The following is a 19,287-nucleotide window of genomic DNA, read 5'->3' on the forward strand; positions in this document are numbered from 1 at the left end:
CCCGCCATATGTCTACACATATAAGGCGTCTAGAATAAAAGCGGAAGTAAAAGCAAATAATAGAACAAATAGAATAGTAACAACTAATGATATCAGAGCGAGTAAAATTCTATCATCTACACCAAGGTAAAGAAACAAAGCTAGACAATAAAAGAAACCATAAGTAATACACTATCTGTCTCAAAAGTACAAAAATGGTGGTCTCTAGTACACTGGTAAAACTCTCAACCTCTCGCAAAAAGAAATATAAATCGAGAGGTAGACCACCTAGCAACTCGTCCTCGAAGGAAGCTAGCTCGAAGCAACTCCCTTCCCGCGATCCCTGGCCTCACCCTGCGTGGAAGGCTCTGAAAAACATCGAGAAAAAGAGGACGTGAGAACTATAATTTATAGTTCCCAGTGGGCAATTACTGACCTCAACTCATTGCTCCACTAGGCCCCAAAAGAAAAAAGGGGGGGCGGGGTAAATCCAACAACGATAGTAACGAGTAAATTGCATATATGAAAGCCTAATTAAGATGCTAAGCTACAACTTGCAATTAAACATGGCATTTATAATACAACTTTACCTTGTCATGGATAAAATATATCTAGATCTTTTCATCCCGTGTACCGGTATACTGGAGGTATGTGACTAGATTTTTTCCTCTAGATTTGATTTTTTTGAAGGTTTCTTTGAGATGAAACCCTAGGTTGGAGACTTAGGGCTTATTTTGGGCATTTTTGATCTAGGACTTTTGGAACTAAATTGGTTGGATTAGAACCTTTCTTGGGCTTGGATTGGAAGGGATTTAGCTCTCTTTTGGAGCTTGAGAGAGATTTTTCACACATTAGGTGAGTTTTAGCTCTTTTGCTAAATTTGTTAAAGTTTGATCTTATAGTTGATCGTAATGCCCGTGTATCTTTTCGCTCGATACTTTTAGGGCATTTTGAGACTCGGGGACAACTTTGTTCGGCGAAACGAGGCCCTACGCGACGGTTCGGTGAGTTTGACCTAGCCACACAATGAGAAATTCTCATTTGTGCTTAACTAAGTATCGTTAAATGAAAAAGCATGCATATTCTCTCTATATGTATTTATTGTGAATTTTAGAATGCTTAAAAGGTCTATGTTATATGTGATAAAATTTTGGACCTCTATGTAGTAGAGAGTAGCTTGGTAGGCCTATGGTTTCATTTAGCGTTCTATATGAGACTTGGTTTCATCCTTCTATAGTGTAAATGAGCTTTGATTCATGCATTTAAACTTAAGTTTATTTGAGACATGAAAGATGACAAAATTGCCATATAGAGGTATTGAACTAGAATGTAGGTGAACTAGAGAGCTAATGTCATCAAGCGGCATTGAGCTCGGGACATGTGTGAACCTAGTGGATAGGGCCATTGAGGAATGTGGAACATGCTTAATCATTAAATGTTTAAGTGTCATAAAGGGGCAGTAGACCTAGAGAATGTTGGGACTTCATTTGTGACTTAGAACTAGATCTTCGGGATGCTAGTGACGATACCATGTTAGAGACATGAGGATTGGATATTTGAGACTTGGACTATGCTTGCTTGCCATTTGTGCTCATTCGCACATGCTTGTGAGGGTCGCTCTCTACAAGCCGGCACTCCAGAGTTAGCCTACGCGACTTATGTTCGCTCGTGCGGTATTGAGAAGCCTACGGGGTCGAGTGGGACAGACACATTCCAAGAGTAGGGATGTTGGGCTACCACAGGCACTTAGGCGGCACAAGCTGGACTATACCTTTGGTAGGCTCCTTAATTAGAAAGATCGGGACAATCGACACGGTGTTGAATATGAACCAATCAACACTACTAGATAGGATTAGTAGTTGGATTACTTGGACACGCTTATGATATAGCATTGGTACCTTTAGCATACTTGTCGGTTATCTCATTGCATCGTATATATCTCGGTTGTTTGGATAGTTTTACCCTTATTGCATGGACATATTGCATCGTGAGGTTTGCTTGTTATTCTGTTGAGACATATTAGGTTCATCGATATATTACTTATATAGGCGTAGATGTACATCAACCATGACATCATGTATTGGAGACTTAGTAGTATAGCATTTCAGTCATGCTTTCTTTCAGCAGTTTTCGTGTTCACTATTATATTACATATTACTTTTATTTGTTACTTACCCTTTTCTTTTGGGGCCTAGTGGTGCATTGAGCTGGAGTCAGTAATTGCCCACTGGGAACTATAAATGTATAGTTCCATCGAGCCTCTTCTTTCTCGATATTTTTCAGAGCCTCCACGCAGGGAGAGGCCAGGGATCGCGGAAAGGGTATCGCCTCGGGCTAGCGTGCTTACCGAGGGATCGTTCGATAGGTGGTCTACCTCTCGTGTTATCTTTTTGTGAGAGGTTGAGAGCTGTACCCGTATATGTATAGAGACCACCATTTTTGTACTAGAGACAGATATTGTACTACTTATGATTTCCTTTATTGCCTATCCTTATCTCTTTACTTTGGTGTAGATGTTAGAACTATATTTGCTCTGATATCGTTAGTTGCTGGATATTTCATTTCTTTTATTTGTTCTATTTCTTGCTTTTCTTCCGCTTTCATTGTAGACGCCTTATATGTGTAGACATATGGCGGGTCTGGGCACGCTACCGGGAGGGCCTCCGCCGGTTCGGGGGCGTGACACTCATTTATCTCTTTTTGGATTTACCTCTTAAAGGCAGTGCATTCATTAGTTTTATGGCTCCATGAATGGTGCCATTTGCAATATCTTCTACGTTTCAATTCTTCAACAGGAGGTATGGTTTGACCTTCCTGTAGTTTAATTCGTCCATCTTTTAACAACCGATCAAAAATGAAATCAGTTTTAGATATATCAAAAGAATAACTAAAAGCAGACGCATGTGCTTTTGCCTCTCTTGACTTTGCAGGTTTTAGCAAAGCACATTTGTATGGTTGATTATTCCTCACCATCTCAGCAGCACATATTTCGGCTTCGTCAGCCGAATTTTCTGCCTCTTCAGATGAATTCGGCTCCTCATGAGCCGAAGATTCTTCAAAAAAAGAAATGTTTTTCTCTTTCCCTTTGTTCCAATCTTTATTTCGGCTCCACCTAGGCCGATCTTCATTGTTCCCTTTTCGAAATTGCTCGTATTGAGCAACTCGAACTCCCAAATCAAAAAGATTTGGAAAAAACTTATCTTCAAAATGGTCCTTAATCTTAAAATGCATGCCGTTAAATGCCATTCTGGCAAATTCTGATTCCGGCATCCTCACAAAACATCGGCTTCGAGCCGTCTTGAATCGGTTTAAATATTCATCAACCGATTCTCCCATTTTTTGTCTAAATTGAGCCAAGTCTACAACTGACAACTCAGGCTCAGTTCTATAAAATTGCTCATGAAACTTACCTTCTAATTTGTCCCAGTCTCGGACGGAATTAGCAGGTAAACTCGTATACCAAGTGAAAGCTGTCTTGGTCAATGAAGTATTAAATAATCTTAATTTCAAAAAAGGATTTGCCGCAGCTTCGCGGCATTGGGCTGTAAATCGGGCGACATGTTCGACCGTATTTTCGGTCTCATCTCCAGAAAATTTGTCAAACTTCGGCATCTTCCAATTTGCCGGATATGGGTGTTCCACATCTATATTAAAAGGATATGGTGATCTGAATACAGGCCGCATTGCCGGCCTTGTGCCTACTCCGAAAGTGTTTCGGATCGCTTCTTCTATTTGCGCGTATATTTCATTATTAATCTCCGGCACGGGGGCTTGCGCTGGTACTGGGTTAAATGGTTGTTGAATCCCAATATTTTGCCCTAGGGGGTTAACCCCTTGTGCATTCGGGAGATGCCCCCTAGCCTCTACATTTTGAGGCTGGTAGGCTGCAATTGGAGGGGGTGCTGGCAAACCCCAAGCCATTTCTGGCTGTTGACAGGCATTACCGACAGCCGGTCTATAAAACGCTTGATACTGTGCCCCCTGATATTGAGGCTGGCCACCCACCGGTGTTACCGGATTCTGTAACACTGGTGTTACCACAGGCGCTTGAAGGCCTGCTATCGGCTGTTCGTTTCGAGTTAATAACTGCCCTATTCGGGCTATATTTTCGTTAGAGGCCGTGATCGCGGCCAAAACGGCGTCCAGCCGTGCGGTACTTGCATGACTATTTTGGTCCAAAGTCTGTAGGACCCTAGTCATCTGGCCAAGTGCTTGGGTCAAGCTAGGCTCTTGTTGGCCGAATTGACCGCTAGTTTCACCTTCTGTCAGTAAAACTGCTTGGCGCTCTACAGCGTTCTCCGAATTACTGGGCTGTTCACTCCCAGAATTTCTGGGAATGACCCTATTACGGAGATTCATAGCGTTGTCATCAGCCATATTCAAATTCAAATTTACCTCAAATATGGGTCCCACTGGGCGTGCCAAAAAATTGTTGTTATCCGAATTTCCTGATGCTTTGACCCTCCTCGGGAAGTGTGTCGAAGTGGAAATCGGCTGCTGATCGTGACCCTCGAAGTTTGCGCCCGCGACGGGTCAAGCGATTCGACCGATGAGGGATCAAATCGGCCGGGTCCGAAAACCTCCTTGGTAAATTTGCTTCGGCAAGACAAGCCGAATGAACAGGTGGGGCCTATATTCAGGCTGAGAGATGAACTGAAGAGTCAGGACAAAACGAGATCTGGTCGGCCTGAGGAGCCGAAAACGACTTTCTATTAATAAGAAGGGAGTGATGCCCGGAGGGCAGACAGACTCTGAAGTATACAAGAGAGTGATGCCCGGAAGGCAGACAGACTCCAAGGCGTTTACAATGAAGTAATGCCCGGAAGGCAGACAGACTTCAAAGAGGCTAAGTTACAAGCACTACTCCTAGGAAAAAAGCGAGGAAAAATAAAGGTGGTCTCTTGTGCGCAGGGGCGAAGACCTCTTTTCAGGGTACTACAAGCCTATTTATATATTTTCCCCTTGTGTTCAGTTATTGCACGATCGGCCATCTTCTCCGGATTAGAGGATCACGTTCGGCCGATTGGAACTGCCATTAGGAACTGCCCAAAACTGCTTACGGTTATCACATTTTTCAAATAATCACAGCTCATATCTCCTGGCGCGTTTTCCGCTCTCCCGATCCAGCGCTATATGAACTCAGTGTGCCAACTGGCTGCGCCGGATTGGTTCAACAGTATATATTTTAATAGATTAGCACCGTCAGATTTAATCACAATCAGATAGGGGATTACGCCTTAGATTGTTGGAACAAAGATCGCATAGAAATCTGATTGTTTTTTGTGATAACAATAAATAAATCAAACTTACAGATGACGCAAATATTCCAATAAAGATATGATCTTATCCGGAAGCGTGCGAGGCACTGCCCTAAGGCGTATTCCCGTCCTTACGTGAGGGATTAATCGGAAATAACACCCCAAGGTACGACCGGAATTCCTCATTCTGCGAGCACGATCGTAAAGGAGGTTGACGGAGATTCTCAACACCCAGTAGATAAGAAGAATATTCAAATAGTAAAAGATAAGAGATGAATAGATAAAGATTAACAAAATTATCTAAATCTCATTTTTCAATGAGGAGGAATAAAAGGAGATCAAAGTATCAAAGAAAAAGAAAGAGAATTCACGCTCTTTTTCTTACGAGAAAGAAGCGGAACCGCACAACGGAATGAGTTCCTTTTGGCGCAAGAAACGGAACGAAAATATTCCGTTAGTTCCTTTCTCACTAAGAAATTAAATAAATAAATAAATAAGATAATAAATATCAATGAATATTAAATGATAATTCAAAATTCAAATAGAATAAAATTCAAACTTTAAATTTTTGAGTTGTCACCAACAGTAGCCTCACTCCCAAGTTTTTATTAATCCAATACAAATTACACAACATTATTGGCTTTCAATTTTAAATTTGTTAGTGGCTACTTTATATGACCGAGAACCAAGCTCCACCCCATAATCACCTGGATCGCAAAAACAGAGATTAATCAGTTGTTCTAACAGTTGGTGAGGATAGAAACTTGTTTCTTTATTTCTCTTGGAAACAATTCATATGCCATTTTAAAGATCTCTGCTGCATGATGAATTATGCATGAATTATTAATCTCGAAAAGTCAGGAAAGATCTATGCAAACTTTTCATAGGTTCTAGAAAGAAATTTTGAATCTCTCTCTATCTGCCTAATTCACCGAGCAAGTACGTACTACTTGTCATTCACCACCACAAGTACCAATTTCAACTTTTTACACAATATTTGGAGTACTGGTCTCGTGAGCAAATCACTTGCTTACTTCATGCGGTGGCAGATATAATTGAGTGGAATAAGTGGTTGGATCAAGACGATGGGATTAATAAATTCGGGTTGAAGGAATTGGGGCTATATAAATTAAATGACACCAACCTATATAGCTATTGTTCTACCCATTCCGCTATCTTCGTCCACTAATATGTAGGGAGTGGGCTGGTATGCTTCTGGAAGCACGGCTTCCAAGTTGTTTTCGATGTTTCGACTTTCGAATCGACAATCGGCTCCGTTAGAGTTGATTTAGAGTATTTAAAATATCTAGAAAATAAATTTTATGATTTTTCGATATTATTTGACTAGTGATCGAAGGGGCTCAAAATCAATAATTTTAATGGCCGTAGTGAGCCGGTTGCAAGTTTAACGGTATAGAAATATCCAAATCGGGCGAAATTTTGATAGAAAATTCTTCATACTATTTACTACAAGATCAATATCTTTGATTGAAAATTTTTTATACTAAAAAATAAGATCAATATTCTTTGATCTAAAATTTTAATGTCATATCATCATATTTTGTAAGATTTTTATTTTCAGCCGTTGATTTTGAGCCCCTTCGATCACTAGGCAAATAATATCGAAAAATCACGAAATTTATTTTCTAGATACTTCAAATACTCTAGATGAAGTCTAACGGAGCCGATCGTCGATTCGAAAGTCCCAACATTGAAAATAACTTAGAAGCACGGAGTGCTCCGTGCTTCCAAGAGCACCCCAGACGCGCTCAATATGTAGGCACAAGGAAAACTTAGTGCGTATATTACCATCGTTGTGCGTGTGCGGGAGCTTCCCAACCATCCGGTGCTACTTTTAAGCACCGCCTCTCCTCCACCAAACCCTGAGGAAAACCTGCCTTATATAAGAAGCCCAGAACATCCTACACATCTCCCAGAGCAAATCAACCAACACCAGCTACTCTACACTTCACTCTCAGCCTATCCTCTCTTCTCTCCCTTTAACATCAATGGCAAAGTTCTCCAGCCTCTCAATAATTTTTCTCTTTCTCCTCTTGGCCCTCTCCGTAACCCAGCTCGCCCTCGCTCGTAAGGTCCCGTCCTCTGCCGCCACCCCGGCCAAAGCTGCTGCTGCTGCTGCCACTCCCGCCACCACTGCCACTGCAGCCGACAAGAAGCAGACGGACTGCCTGCAGGAGGGGACGGTGGTGATCCCGGGCATTGGAAGGTACATGGTGGGAAGCGGTGAGAGGCCAGCACTCCGTGGTCTGGACCACAGCGTGCCAGCTGCAGTGAACGGGCAGTATCTTCCTGGCGTCGATGATACTTTTGTTCCCAACCCGGGATTCGAAATTCCCAACCCCTTCCGCAGAAACAACCCCTGATCCACTCCATTGAATCTAGCTGCTAAATCTAAATATTATTGGTGTGGGCTTCTTCGTCATCAAGCTACATAAAAAGAGAGATTATGTATTATTAGAGCCTCCTTGGCCTACAATAAAAGTTAGTCCTGTGCTTCGATATATATATATATATATATATATATATATAGGTCATGTAAACTGGATCTGTTCGGCTTTAGTAGCTAGGCATCGTAAACTGTGTCCGTAGTTAGGATAATGTAAGAGTTGCCACTTTTGAGTAAGATTTCTTCAAGCCTAGTACTTTGCTCAAATTAGATTAATCACCCACAGTACAACAAATTTCACATTGCAGGTTCGTTATTAAAGCATTATTTTATGGTTAGGTTATTCTAATTCCACTGGCACTTTTTAGCTAGAGTTCAGCTTCGTCCGAGAATTGATTGAGATTTCCATTCAGGAATTCTCGTTTCGATGACTGACTTTTCATAGTTAGAATGTAAAATATATTTTAGTGATAGTACAGCTGGAAATGGCTAAGAAGGGTACGTATACAAATTCAGCGTGATTAATGATGGGCAGCAATCAAAGACAGTGAACAAAAATCCTTTTCTCTTGCTTCTGCTTGGCGCGCGCGGGGGACAACGTTTTTGAGTTATATTGGTAACGCGTGGCCCCGAGGAAACTTCCAGGAACGAAAGGGACCACGTGATGCGTTTTTACTGTTGACAACGCAGGAGTTGGAGGATGGCGCAATTACTACACACAAATAAAAAAAGTTTTTTCCTCATAGCACTCAGGACGGGATCAAGGCCGACAGGTAAATTCATTTGGTCCTATCGGTTTGATTTGAGTAGTAAACAGCCGTTTATGTTGTTGAGAGTTGAGAAAAGTAGGTGATCGCGGTGCACAGAGCCTCTCCTCTTTGCGATGTCTCGCACGTGGCCCAATTAATATTTGCTCGCCCAGTAATTTGTTATTCAAGCTTTTTGCTTTCAATCCCTAACTCCACATCCTGATGATTACTGCACCTCACACTGACATCTACCATCTGTGGGTATTTATTCTAAAATCTATACCTATACATTAATCTCCACGACTAAATTCTACATGTACTCACCCTCTTAATTTGAGGAAAAGTGGGGCCTACTTCTTTTTTTTTTTTTACTTTTTCTCTTTTTTTTTTAGATTTACTAAGGCTTAGAAAAAAAAAAATCTACCCCTTTTCTTTACCTTTTGGTCTTCCATCCTCTTTTTTAAATTTGTAAATTCGAACATTTGTTGTGTTTCATATTGATTAAAATGATATATATATATATATATATATATATATAATACTTATAAATTGTCTTACGTATTATTGTGAATCTTTTTTTAGTCATATTAACTGCAATATGATATTTTTTTTATTCTTGTGTTATAAAAATAATTTTAATCATCCATTTTGTTGGAACGATTGATTCTTTTTCATTATAGTTTTTTGTTAAAAAAAGTGTTTGTCTATAATATAGACTATATTTATTATTTTGCGTACTAAACTGATATTTTACTTTTTACAAATTTTCACTTTAACAGTATCTACCCGCCGTAATATGCGTGTAACATACCACATCCCTCGTAAATTGTGCCGAGTTCCGTCAAAACGAGCGGAGCGCGGAGTGGAATGAGTGAGTATAAGCCCTAAGTGCATTGGAGCCTATCTATAGTGCAAAGCGACCCGAGAGAGTGAGATTTCACAAAATCTGGCTAAGCCCCAGATTTTGTGCTCTCGGGGACCGGTCCATAAAGGAGAGACCGGTCCCCGTACGCGTAGCCTGTCAGGAATCCTGAGGCAACCGGTCTCTGGCAGTGAGACCGGTCCTCGCGAGATGGATCCCTGAGGGAAAGACCGGTCCCTCGTCGCGCAGCAGCTGAAAAAGCCAGAAAATCGGCTAAGTCCTGGAAAACCCACGTTCGGGAACCGGTCCCTGGTCGGGGAGACCGGTCCCCGACAACGAAAATTTTCCAGTCTGGGCTGAAACAGAGTTTTGAAGTTGAGGGGCCTAAATGCAATTGTCACGACACTTTATATGGCCATCCCCTCTCTCCCACAGCTATTTTCCAACCTCTCTCTCTCATTTCTCTCTCTTTCTCTCTCTAGAACCCTAGCTCTAGGGCTTGGAGAAGAAGAAGAAGAAGCAAGAAGACGGTGGATTTTGGTGCTTTGGTTGTTCTAGGAGCTCTCCAACAAGAAGGATCTTGGTGGAGCTCGGACTAGAGGTAAGTTCTTGCAAGATTTCCTCTAGGGTTTGGGTTTTAACCTAAGGATTTGGAACTTTGTGCTCCTTAGAGGTTTTAGAAGCTCTTTTGAGCCATGAACAACAAGGTACCCATGAGAGCTCAAGGTGCTCTCATGGTGAACCCTTGGAAGTTGAGTTAGAAGCCCTAGGGTTGGTTCCAAAGGTCTAGAAACCTTAGTAGGATGCTTCTTGGATGATTCTAAGCCATCTTTTGCTTAACAATGAGATCAATCCAAGAGAAACCCTAAATGGCATTGTTAGGGCTTGAAAATTGGGGCTTTTGCCCTAGAATTTTTCGGGAACAAATTGACCTCGTAGAAACCTAATTGGGGGTCAAATAAACACGTTGGACAACTCCGTTCAACGTTACGAAAATATTTAAGTATAGTTCATATATAAACGGCCTAATAGGGCACTAATTTGTTTATAGGACGTGAAGCCAGCGTTCGTAACATTCGGGAGTCTTCATATTCTACACCCACACGACCATTAGAGGCGGGGGATGCACGCCGGAATCGTTGGATTCCCTTCTATGTCTGTTTCACTTTTGTTGAGCATATTATTATATAGTCGTTCATGCATAGTAGGGTAATCTTACATGTGACTAGAGGTTAGACTTTCATTATTATGCTTCTAATGTAGATGAACATAGTGATTGAACAGGAACCGAAATGGACATGTATGATTGAACCCGAGAAATGTGTGAATGTGGAACTTAGACTTGACTATAATAAACAAAGGTGGCATTGACTATAGAGACAAGATTGGCATTGACCAAAAATGACTAGAAAGTGACATGAGCAATAGGCAGAAAACCTATCATAAAAGTGGTATTATGACTAGTAGCTAAGTATCCTCAAGTTGGGGATTCGATCGATACTCATGACATGTCTTGGCTTGAGGGTGGTCGCTCCCCCTCAAGCGGTGAGTTTTCAAAAATAGTCACCTTGGGGAGCGAGGTCCCTGTAGATGGTCCCTCGGGTCGGTAGTGCTTGGAGCTTCCCCGGTAAAAAAAGGATTTGGGTTATGAGTTATTGGGGTTAACAAGGTTAACCGGTAAGATTGGGTAAGAGCCAACGCTTATTTATAATTTGAGCATGCATGCATTTCCATTATTGCATTGAGTATATGTATCCACTAATTTCTTCCTTGCAGGCATGGTATTAGTTGCATTAGTATTGGTTACTTTCGTTCCTTTGAAATACTTTTGCCTGGATAGACCTAGTGGGTAAGTCGGCGAGGTCGGATGCCAAACCCACTGGGAACTTTGTTTAGTTCTCACACCACTAACCCTACAGGTTCAAGCGCGAGCGGGGTGGCGGAGGACCGAGGCAAGGGTATAGCGCCGTAGTTAGCGGCCACCAGGACTTTATACATTTTGTAGTCATTTACCTTTTTGGGTATAAATGTATCAACTTTACTTCGTTGATTTAAAGCTTCAAGTTATAAACAATCATATATTTGGTGGATGACTAAATGTAAAAAGATATGATGAAATAATGGAGTGTAATAGTTTTATTTACTTGTATTTGGTTTAAATCTAATTAGAGCTTTCGCTTCTGTTGTTGCTTGCCCTCGTGCAAGCCTTGTATTATATACACAAATCTCTCGTTGATTGCTTATTTATACATGTTGTTAGAGCCTTGGGCGGACAGGGGAGGCTCTGTCCGTTCGGGTCACGTCAAGTCCGTTCGGCGTCTATTGACGTGACCCGAACCCGACCAAATTGGTGAGGATTGGGGCGTGACAGATATAATGGTATCAGAGCGAAGTGGAAAGCAAAAGTCTAGGAATGACCTAGGAACCATAGGTTTGGAGGCCATAGGGACTTAGAAAAACGTGTAACGTGGACTTGGTTTATGCGAAAGCGAGTGATTGGGTTAACGGTAACACTTCTCTAGAAGGAAGTAGAGATGAACTAGAAGGCTTAATTGTTGTCTACTTAAGGGACCTTGTTGGGCGGCCGACCACATGACACCAAGAGTGGAAATGATTATGCTTGTTGCTTTCGCTTAATTGGGTAGTTAATTGGAACGTGTAAGAGTCCCGTGTGTCGAGTACTAATGCGTGTGATGCGTTTCAGGAACAATGTCCCCAAGACGCTACACGCATAGAGCTGCTTCGGCACTGCCTGATGAAGTGCCTGAGCAGACGGGATCAGATGAGGTGCGTGAGCTGCGAGCCAAGGTAGCGGCTTTGGCCGGGGCTATGCAGCTTCAAGGGGAGCAGATTGGGCAGCTCCACGAGATGATGGCGCAACAGGCAGCGGCGGCGTCAGTGCCGAGGGATCCGCCCGCACCTGCTGCTCCTGTAGCACCACCTCATGCGGTGACGGCTATTCCTCCGACGGCATCGGGTTCATCGGCTCCTATTCCCGATGTACTTGAGGCTGAGCAGGAGTGCACGTTGGCGGCGCTGACGGCATTCAAGCGATTCAACCCTCCGACCTTCAACGGTGATGTGAAGGACCCGTGGATGACGAAGAGTTGGCTAGCCGCGATGGAGGCCTTGTTTGAGGATATCTATACCCTTGAGAAGGATAAAGTTCACTTTGCGGCTCATTGCTTTGATGGGTCGGCTCGGCTATGGTGGACCCAGGCAAAAAAAAATCATTCGTTGGAGAACGCTTCTATTACTTGGGAGGCGTTTCGGGAGATGCTGCTTATGGAGTATTTTTCCGAGAGCGACAAAAGGAAAATCAAGGAGGATTTTCGGAAGCTAAGGCAAGGAAGCCGATCAGTGCGGGAGTACGAGAGGGAATTCACGCACATGATTAACTGCGTGCCGGGCTTGGTTCACGGTGATAGGGACCGAGCGGAGACATTCGAGCGCGGGTTGCGACCCGAGATTTTCAAGGTCATACATGCCTTCCGGTTGAAGACCTACGAGGAAGTGCTTGATCGCGCGCTTTGGGTGGAGCGCGGGAATGCCATTGCGCGTGATGAGCGCGAGACTTTTGAGAGGAACAGGGAAAGAGATAAGTCCAAGAAGCGACCGGCTGGTTGATCTGCGGGGCAATCAAGTTCTAAGCGACCCCCGCGGCAAACGCGATCGCAGTGGCGGGGAGGTCGAAGTCAGACTCAGAGCCAGACCACCTACCCGTGCGTGATATGTGGCGGAGACCACCGAGTTACTACGTGCCCACAGCGGGAGGGGCGGTGCTACCGATGCGGCCTACCGGGACACATAGGCCGAGAGTGCCCGAGCGGCGCATCCCCAGCCCCGTCATCAGCATCGGTCCAGTACACTCCGCGGTAGCTGACGGGACTGCCACCCGCAACATCTGCTGGACGATCGTCGATGCCTCGTCAACCAGAGGCCTCTCGAGCACCTAGTGGGCGGGTATTTGCCACTCAGGTGGAGGAGCCACCAATTATTGTTCCCGACGACGTTGTGGCAGGTATTATTCTTATCAGAGGCATTAGGGCTAGAGCCATATTTGATACGGGTGCATCTCATTCATTCATATTAGCATCATTTGCACAAGCTCATAACATAGCGATCACTCATAGCGAGGAGTATTGGTCTGTGAATACTCCCGAGCACTCATTCGACGTTCACGATGAGTACTTGAACTGCCCAGTGCAAATAGGTGAATGGATTATGCCGATCGACCTTCTAGTGTTAAAGGAAATGTGGGGCTTCGAGGTAATCTTGGGGATCAATTGGCTCTCCATGTACTACGCGGTTATGGATTGCGAAAGGAGGGTGATCACGTTTCGTGAGCCTAACCAAGAGGAGTTTGTGTATCGGGCGTGCAAAGGCAAACGCTTCGCAGTGACCATATCAACGGTGAGGGCGAAGAGGATGATTAATGGTGGTTGCAAGGCTTACTTAGCGACCATCGTAGACCCTCGAAAGGAATATCCGGAACTGGAAAGTATTCGAGTTGTGCGCGAGTATCCGGATGTATTTCCAGCGGAGTTACTAGGATTGCCCCCGGATCGGGAAGTCGAGTTTGTCATTGACTTGATCTTCGGGGCGGCCCTAATTTCGAAGGCTCCGTATAGAATAGCACCGGTGGAGCTAAAAGAATTAAAAGCTCAGTTGCAAGATTTGCTCGATAAAGGCTTCGTACGGCCGAGCGTGTCCCCGTGGGGAGTTCCGGTGCTATTTGTAAAGAAAAAGGACGGCACACTTCGACTCTGCATTGATTATCGCAAGTTGAATAGAGTGACAATCAAGAACAAATACCCGTTGCCGAGAATTGATGACTTATTCGACCAGTTGCAAGGGTCAAGGGTATACTCAAAGATTGATCTGCAGTCAGGGTATCATTAGTTGAAGATACGGCCCAAAGACGTGCACAAGACGGCGTACCGTACGCGGTATGGCCACTATGAATTTACGGTCATGCCATTCGGGCTCATTAACGCCCTAGCGGCGTTTATGGACCTAATGAATCGAATCTTCCGTCTGCTATTGGACCGGTGCGTCGTGGTTTTTATTGACGACATATTGGTATATTCTCGGACCGAAGAGGAACACGAGGAGCATCTAAGACTCGTATTGGAGATACTCCGGAAGGAAAAGCTTTACGCAAAACTGAAGAAATGTGAGTTTTGGCTTTCGGAGGTTACCTTCTTGGGTCACGTTGTATCCAAAGATGGCATCTCGGTGGACCCAAAGAAAATTGAGGCGATTAAGGATTGGTCTCGCCCGACAAGTGTAGCGGAAATTCGTAGCTTTCTTGGACTTGCGGGCTATTACCGGCGGTTCGTGGAGGGGTTTGCCAGGATAACGACTCCACTAACGCGCCTTACGCACAAAGGGGTGAAGTTTGTGTGGAGCCCCGAGTGTGAGCGGAGCTTTGAGGAGCTAAAGAATAGACTGACATCTACTCCGGTGCTTGCTTTGCCGACGCCGGGAGAGAGTTATGTCGTATACAGTGATGCTTCATACATCGGTCTCGGGTGTGTCTTAATGCAAAACGGCCGAGTCATAGCATATGCTTCGCGCCAGTTGAAGAGTTATGAAAAGAACTACCCGACTCACGACCTTGAGTTAGCGGCGATCGTCTTCGCGCTAAAATTTTGGAGGCATTAGTTGTATGGGGAACATTGTGAGATCTACACCGATCATAAAAGTCTCAAATACTTGTTCACCCAGAAGGAGCTAAACTTGCGACAGCGGCGGTGGTTAGAGTTGCTCAAAGATTATGATGTCACGATTCTCTACCACCCCGGGAAAGCGAACGTCGTGGCCGATGCTCTAAGTAGAAAGTCGGCGAAAATTTTGGCGACGGAAATTACACCTCAACTGGCTTTGCAAAAGGAGATGCAACGGTTTGGACTGGAAGTTGTGGCGCCAGGAGTGCCGGCAACACGTGCCACTTTAGTTGTGCAACCGACCTTGCTGGAGAAAATTAAAGGATTACAAGCATCGGATGAATTTCTCCAAAAGGTGCGGGGCAAAGTTGAGAGCGGTAGTGCCGATGATTTTGGCATTGGAACCGACGGCGCACTACGATATCGGGATCGTTGGTGCGTGCCCAAGGACGACGACCTTCGGAGGGCGATTATGCAAGAAGCGCATCAATCTCCCTATAGCATTCACCCGGGCGGCACCAAAATGTATCGAGACCTGAAATTGCATTATTGGTGGCCGGGCATGAAGAAAGATATAGGAGAGTTCGTGGCGCAATGTCTCACGTGCGAACAAGTGAAGACGGAGCGTCGATTTCCGGCGGAAAAATTGCAAAGTCTATCTATACCCGTGTGGAAATGGAAAAATATCGCAATGGATTTTGTGACAGGATTGCCTAGGTCACAAGGTGGACATGACGCGATTTGGGTAGTTGTGGACCGGTTGACAAAATCGGCACACTTTTTGTCGATCCACACTACTTGGTCGGGAGACAAGTTAGCTCAAGTCTATATTGACGAGGTGGTGAGACTTCACGGGGTTCCGGTATCTATTGTATCGGATCGGGACCCTAGGTTCACATCTCATTTTTGGAAGAGCTTACAAGATGCATTGGGCACGCGGCTCGACTTTAGTACGGCATTCCATCCTTAAAGTGACGGTCAATCAGAAAGGACGATTCAAATACTTGAGGACATGCTTCGAGCGTGTGTGCTTGATTATAAGGGCGGATGGCACGATCACTTACCAATGGCGGAATTCGCATACAACAATAGCTATCAAGAAAGCATTGCGATGGCGCCATTCGAGGCCATGTATGGAAGGAAATGTCGCTCGCCAATACACTAGAGCGATGTGGGTGAGAAGCTGGTCCTTGGCCCAGATGTGGTGCGGGAGGCGAAAGAAAAAGTTCGCCTTGCCCGACAAAGATTGTCGACGGCGCAATCGAGGCACAAGAGTTATGCCGACAAGCAGCGAAAGGATATTGAGTTCGCAGTAGAAGACTGCGTATTTCTAAAAGTATCGCCGATGCGAGGAGTTAAGCGGTTCGGTGTTCGCGGGAAACTAAGTTCCCGCTATATCGGACCCTTCGAGATTCTGGAACGAGTTGGCGCGGTGGCCTACAAGTTGGCATTACCACCGAGGCTCGCGGGAGTACATGATGCATTCCATGTTTCCCAACTCCGCAAGTATGTGTACGATCCAGATCATATTCTCTCGTATATACCGATAGAACTTCAAGAGGATATGACTTATGAGGAGTTCCCGGCGCATATTGTCGATCGGGAGGTGCGAAAGCTTCGGAACTGCGAAATCCCGTATGTTAAAATCCATTGGTGCGAACATGATGACCGGGAAGAAACGTGGGAGCTCGAAAGCGAAATGAGGGAGCGTTATCCTCACCTCTTCGAGGATCTGAAGTGAGGTATTAAATTTAAATTTCAACCTTAGTAGTTTCGCGGACGAAACTAAATTAAGGGGTGTAGAATGTAACATACCACATCCCTCGTAAATCGTGCCGAGTTCCGTCGAAACGAGCGGAGCGCGGAGTGGAACGAGTGAGTATAGGCCCTAAGTGCATTGAAGCCTATCTATAGTGCAAAAGGACCCGAGAGAGTGAGATTTCACAAAATCTGGCTAAGTCTCAGATTTTGTGCTCTCGGGGACCGGTCCATAAAGGAGAGACCGGTCCCCTTACGCGTAGCCTGCCAGGAATCCTGAGGCAACCGGTTCCTGGCAATGAGACCGGTCCTCGGGAGACCAGTCCCTCGTCGCACAGCAGCCGAAAAAGCCAGAAAATCGGCTAAGTCCTGGAAAACCCGTGTTCGGGAACCGGTCCCTGGTCGGGGAGACCGGTCCCCGACAGCGAAAAGTGCCCAGTCTGGGCAGTGCACTATGAAACAAGTGGAGGGGCTTAAGTGCAATAGTCACAACACTTTATATGGCCATCCCCTCTCTCCCACAGCCATTTCCCACCTCTCTCTCATTTCTCTCTCTTTCTCTCTCTAGAACCCTAGCTCTAGGGCTTGGAGAAGAAGAAGAAGAAGAAGCAAGATGAAGGTGGATTTTGGTGCTTTGGTGGTTCTAGGAGCTCTCCAACAAGAAGGATCTTGGTGGAGCTTGGACTAGAGGTAAGTTCTTGCAAGATTTCCTCTAGGGTTTGGGTTTTAACCTAAGGATTTGGAGCTTTGTACTCCTTAGAGGTTTTAGAANAGATGTTTCTTAAGCTGCTAAAGCGAGCAAAAGCAGCGAAGCGCGCAAGAAGCGACCAACGCTCACAGCGTCGTGGAAACAAGTGCACGTTCTCTCGCAAAACCTCCCTAAAAGCGTCGGGACCTGGTCACTCCACGACCAACCTTCGAACTCTTCCATTTGCTGAACTAAAAAGGCAATAGCTGCAAGATAAGCAGCTAAACTCATCGCTAAAGTCTAAAAACGAGAACCGACAAGATTTAACTCTTAAGTCGATAATAATTACTCAATTAATCGACACTTAATTGGAAGAATCTGGACCCTATCCGATGAAACTTCGAATTAACCTTATAAATCGGGAAATACTTCGATTTTAGCCTTGAATTACGTGATTCAACACGATTAACTACGTTTAACCCTAAAAAAGAAGCGTCGTCCAGAAGCTCGGAGCAACTCGACTTGAACATGAGAAACTTCGACTAAACCCTCCATAAGATTGGACTCCATTCGTCCCTAAAATCAATCTTTGACTTAAGCGTTCTAAAGCTGATAATATCGAATATTAGCTGATATAACTACAGCAGAGCTTTAACAAGCGTCGCTCTCCCACAAACTGGGAACCTGGCGGAAGCAGACCAGAACCTCCTGGAAGACCTTCGAATTGCACTCCATAACTTGATTCGGTTTGTCCCTAAATTCGATAAGATTACATGCTTCACATTAACGCGGCTTTAACCGGAAAAGCTAGCATTAAAACTATGCTATACATACGAAGCACAAGTCGTCATAACGCTGGATCACCTCGACTAGGAACCTTGAGGAACCTGACAAAACCTGAGAGAAAAACCCTAGAGAGAGAAAGAGAGAGAGATGGTAGAACACTTCTCTGCACTCCAGCAACATCCACAAAGCTCCTGGGGTCGAGCTGGGTCCATAAGATAGGGATAAGCATGTGAAATTACCAAAATACCCAAGCTGCCACGAATTGCCACTGTGTACCGTACACCATTGCGGCTGTACCGGTACAGCAAGCAGAAAAGGCTGATTTTCGCCAGTTCAATGCACTTTCTTATTTTTAGCATTCCAATCATCCTCTAACTTATCCAAAAACTTGTTCTAACCTTTTAAAACATGTAGGAGTGATCCACACACCATTCCACATACTCGAACTCCGCAAATTGCAAAAGTTCAGTGTATTACATTGAGGGTGGTCGCTCCCCCTCAAGCGGTGAGTTTCCGGAAATAGTCACCTTGGGGAGCGAGGTCCCCGTAGACGGTCCCTCGGGTCGGTAGTGCTTGGAGCCTCCCCGATAAAAAAGGAATTTGGGTTATGAGTTATTGGGGTTAACAAGGTTAACCGGTAAGATTGGGTAAGAGCCAACGCTTATTTATAATTTGAGCATGCATGCATTTTCATTATTGCATTGAATATATGTATCCGCTAATTTCTTTCTTGCAGGCATGGTATTAGTTCCATTAGTATTGGTTACTTTCGTTCCTTTGAAATACTTATGCCTGGATAGACCTAGTGGGTAAGTTGGCGAGGTCGGATGCCGAACCCAGTGGGAACTTTGTTTAGTTCTCACATCACTAACCCTATAGGTCCAAGCGCGAGCGGGGTGGCGGAGGACCGAGGCAAGAGTATAGCGCCGTAGTTAGCGGCCACCAGCACTTTATACATTTTGTAGTCATTTACCTTTTTGGGTATAAATGTATCAACTTTACTTTGTTGATTTAGAGCTTCAAGTTATAAACAATCATATATTTGGTTGATGACTAAATGTAAAAAGATATGATGGAAGAATGGATGATAGTTTTATTTACTTGTATTTGGTTTAAATCTAATCAAATATC

At 44.4% G+C, this 19,287-nt stretch overlaps 1 protein-coding gene across 1 annotated transcript; it reads left to right on the plus strand.

Annotated features, from left to right (window-relative positions):
- LOC109708565 (putative cell wall protein) lies at positions 7,155 to 7,911 on the plus strand. The gene has a single exon (XM_020230363.1). It carries the CDS (start codon positions 7,247 to 7,249, stop codon positions 7,619 to 7,621), a length of 375 nt encoding a protein of 124 aa, XP_020085952.1. The 5' UTR covers positions 7,155 to 7,246; the 3' UTR covers positions 7,622 to 7,911.

This window comes from Ananas comosus, linkage group 4 (assembly GCF_001540865.1).
Source record: "Ananas comosus cultivar F153 linkage group 4, ASM154086v1, whole genome shotgun sequence".
Lineage (NCBI taxonomy): Eukaryota > Viridiplantae > Streptophyta > Magnoliopsida > Poales > Bromeliaceae > Ananas > Ananas comosus.

Bases quoted from the DNA above. Each gene is read 5' to 3' on its own strand.
- LOC109708565 (XM_020230363.1), top strand. From the start codon at position 7,247: ATGGCAAAGTTCTCCAGCCTCTCAATAATTTTTCTCTTTCTCCTCTTG.